At 43.9% G+C, this 3,076-nt stretch overlaps 1 protein-coding gene across 1 annotated transcript in view; it reads right to left on the reverse strand.

Annotated features, from left to right (window-relative positions):
- Positions 1 to 3,076, reverse strand: part of pcdh10b (protocadherin 10b) — a 42,340-nt gene that overhangs the window by 31,990 nt on the left and 7,274 nt on the right. Inside the window, exon 2 of the mRNA XM_032528290.1 lies at positions 2,156 to 2,158. Within this exon, the coding sequence (XP_032384181.1) occupies positions 2,156 to 2,158 (3 nt within the window). The remainder of the gene's footprint in view (positions 1 to 2,155; positions 2,159 to 3,076) is intronic.

Consider the following 3,076-nt stretch of genomic DNA (forward strand, 5'->3'; position numbering starts at 1 on the left):
TGTGTGTGTGTGTGTGTGTGTGTGTGTGTGCCCTCCAGTAATTTCTAGATAACCTGTTAGAGAGGCAATCAGAACTCTCGGTTGAGGAAGCTGGTGGTTGTTTCCCTCTCATTTGTTAAAGGCACACAATAGACAATGTGTCAGAAAAAAAATAATTGCATTTTTAAAAAAATACAGAGAGGAGTGAGGGCAAAAACCGAGTGTAGCTGCATGTTCTTTAAAGTCTGGAAGTTTCAACCGACACTGGAAGGCAGCGTGTGGACACTCCCTGAAGCGGTGCGGAGAGACACATAGTAACAGTGAAAGTTTTTAGAAGTGGAACATGGCTTCATCCGACCGCTGGCTTATGGAGCTGGAACACAGCGCCACAGAGCGACAGCATTAAAGCTGGTCTGCTTTCCCACATCTTGCCTGTCACCTCAACTCATTTAGCCCCACTACCAATCCCCCGTCTCCCAGACTGCATGTGACACCTCAAAGACACACACTTTCCAGGTGCTTCTATTTTTTTTATGAAACCAACACAGAGGCTGCTTTTCAACAACAACAATAGCCACTGTCAAAGACTCACATACTGTTTGTGCTAACTTTGCTAACTCCCCTGCATGCCTGAACACATGCACACGCACGCACGCACGCACACACACACACACACATACACAAACAGTGTCCAGAATGGTGCTGTCATGGTGGCATCACTCAAGCAGTGGGAGCTTCAGTCAGTCAGTCGGCTGGCGAAAGGCAGACGGTGGGAAGCTAACACAAGCCTCCCACAGCGTTTTAGAGAGAGATAGAGAAAGGGAGAGAGAGAGAGAGAGGGAGAGAGAGAGAGAAGGATGACAAGACAGACAGAGGCGAGTGGACAGATGGAGAGAGAAGCGTGGACAAATGAAGAAGGAGCATCCCGGACGCAGATGGACGAGTCGGCCTGCTTCCAATCAAACGCTTAAACGTTACAATCTTCAGAAAGTTTTCACTGCGGGAAAGCCGGTGCTCAGACGAAGTGTGTGAGGGGTTCAGCGTTTCCAACTGGCAACACTGTGGTCTGTATTAGTGTTGTAGTATTTGGCCTCGTCTCTGGAATCAACCACATTTTCCCTCTGCCTTGTCTCGGTCTCCGATAGATAGGAAACTGGATTTTATTTCAATACCACAACTGCAGGGACAGCACTAAATTGCCTGTGTATTACTGTAATTGTATGTAAAACCTCCTGCTTCAAATACAACAAATACCTTGACTCATTTCTAATTTGAAATTTGTTACTGTTAATTCTCCCCGACCCTTTAACACCAACCCGTTCTCACTCAGAACTCGTAAAATACAGCCATTTGGGAAGAGGCTGTCATACTATGTATATTACTATTATATTTCACAATTTTAACCATCCACATCAGTTTAACAACTGTGTACTGACCAAGTTCATTTTTCAGATCTGACAACACAGTGAGATCAGCGCAAAGACACTGAAAGGGCCAGCAAACGTGAAGCAGGCGGGTGATCAACAAACCGTTCTTAAAACAGTCTAAGCAGATCAGCTGTGTATTTAGGCGTGTGACCTCAGCCTGATTTATGCAATTCAGTAATCATCTGACACTCTAGGTATGAATTATGTGTTTCCTGACACCTCTACCTGCTCCAGATGAAGGCTCAGATTGCACTACACCGGTGTTTCTGATCCTTGATAAAGGATATATTGTAAAAACCTTGTTTTGGTTTGAATGCTCCTTGTAGTCTGGACTGACACAAACGTAGACCTTTGGAAAGAAAACGCATGTCAATCAGTGTTACCGCTTAAGTAATCAATTTTATTTGTACAATTTGTAATAATAATGGCTAATATTAAAGCCATATTATTTTATTAATCTAAATTAATCTAAGGCTGAACTGTGTTTTTTAAATGCTTGTTTGTACTTTTCCAATACTAATTCCATTCCATTCCAAGATTACACAACGCATTGTCATTAACGGGTAATTATGATATCATACGAAAATTTAAGCAAGCCAAAACATATGCTATCCTAGGACATTAGGAGACCGCCGGATGGTCATGTGACGCCAGGTGGTCACGTGATGTCGGCTGGCTACGAGCTCCATGACACAGAACGGCAGTTGTTAGTTGTTTAAGCCGCTACAGAGCTTCCTGCTGTCGGCTACAGACTTCTGCTGTATTAGCGGTAGTTCAGGTCCCCGAATTTACATAGGTGACAGTGAGCCATGTACAAAGCACTGCGAATTTAGTCCACAAAATACCACCAAAACGAGTAGTTAAGTTTAGGACAAAAAGGTCATGGTTTGGATTGTTACACTCCCACGGAACATGCATTCCCTGGGTGAAGGACTTTAGCTTCCAGGGGAAGTATACTCCCCTCCCTTCCTTGAAAGTCCTCCACCCACCCCGACCTCTTCCTTACGCGTTCTTTTACAATGACCGTTACTGTAGTGAATACAGAAAAAACGGGGAATGCTTACCAATTAGAGTACTTAACTTTTTGAAGGTTCTTGAACAAATGGTTCAGGAGAACATGGATCATGTTCAGGGGAACATGCTGAACTACGTGTAACCTCCAGTCTTCTTTTTGGTGATGGCAGCGCAATGTTATGATAAAAGGTTGATACCCAAGTTTTAATAAACCAGAGTTATCCTTTAATAAGAAAGAGTTGAAAAAAAAAAAAAAACATACTGTATGTGAGTGTCTTTGTGCAGACAGCTCACTGCTGTGCATCACAGTGTACCCAAGCCGTTCTGTGTGTGATCGCAGTGAGGTTTGCACAGCATGGCGCTGCATTTAGATTGGTTGAAATTCAGTTTGAATCTCCAGCAAGGTATATACTCCAGTTAGAGCAGACAGGCATTCTGCAACAATCCTGACTGAAAGTAATGGTGTAAGTGAGTCCAGCTGGATTGCCACATAAATAGAGCGGCGTGGTGAAAGGCTCCATCTGTGGGACAGGCAGCAGAAAGTCTTTCTGATTCGCTGGCTGAGGTTTGAGTTATCCGCATCGTTATTTAGAGGATACAACAAGACAGCGGAGATGGGATGGATAAGTGTGTGTGCGTTTGTGTGTGTGTGTGTG

Source organism: Etheostoma spectabile, chromosome 10 (genome assembly GCF_008692095.1).
Source record: "Etheostoma spectabile isolate EspeVRDwgs_2016 chromosome 10, UIUC_Espe_1.0, whole genome shotgun sequence".
Classification (NCBI taxonomy): Eukaryota; Metazoa; Chordata; class Actinopteri; order Perciformes; family Percidae; genus Etheostoma; species Etheostoma spectabile.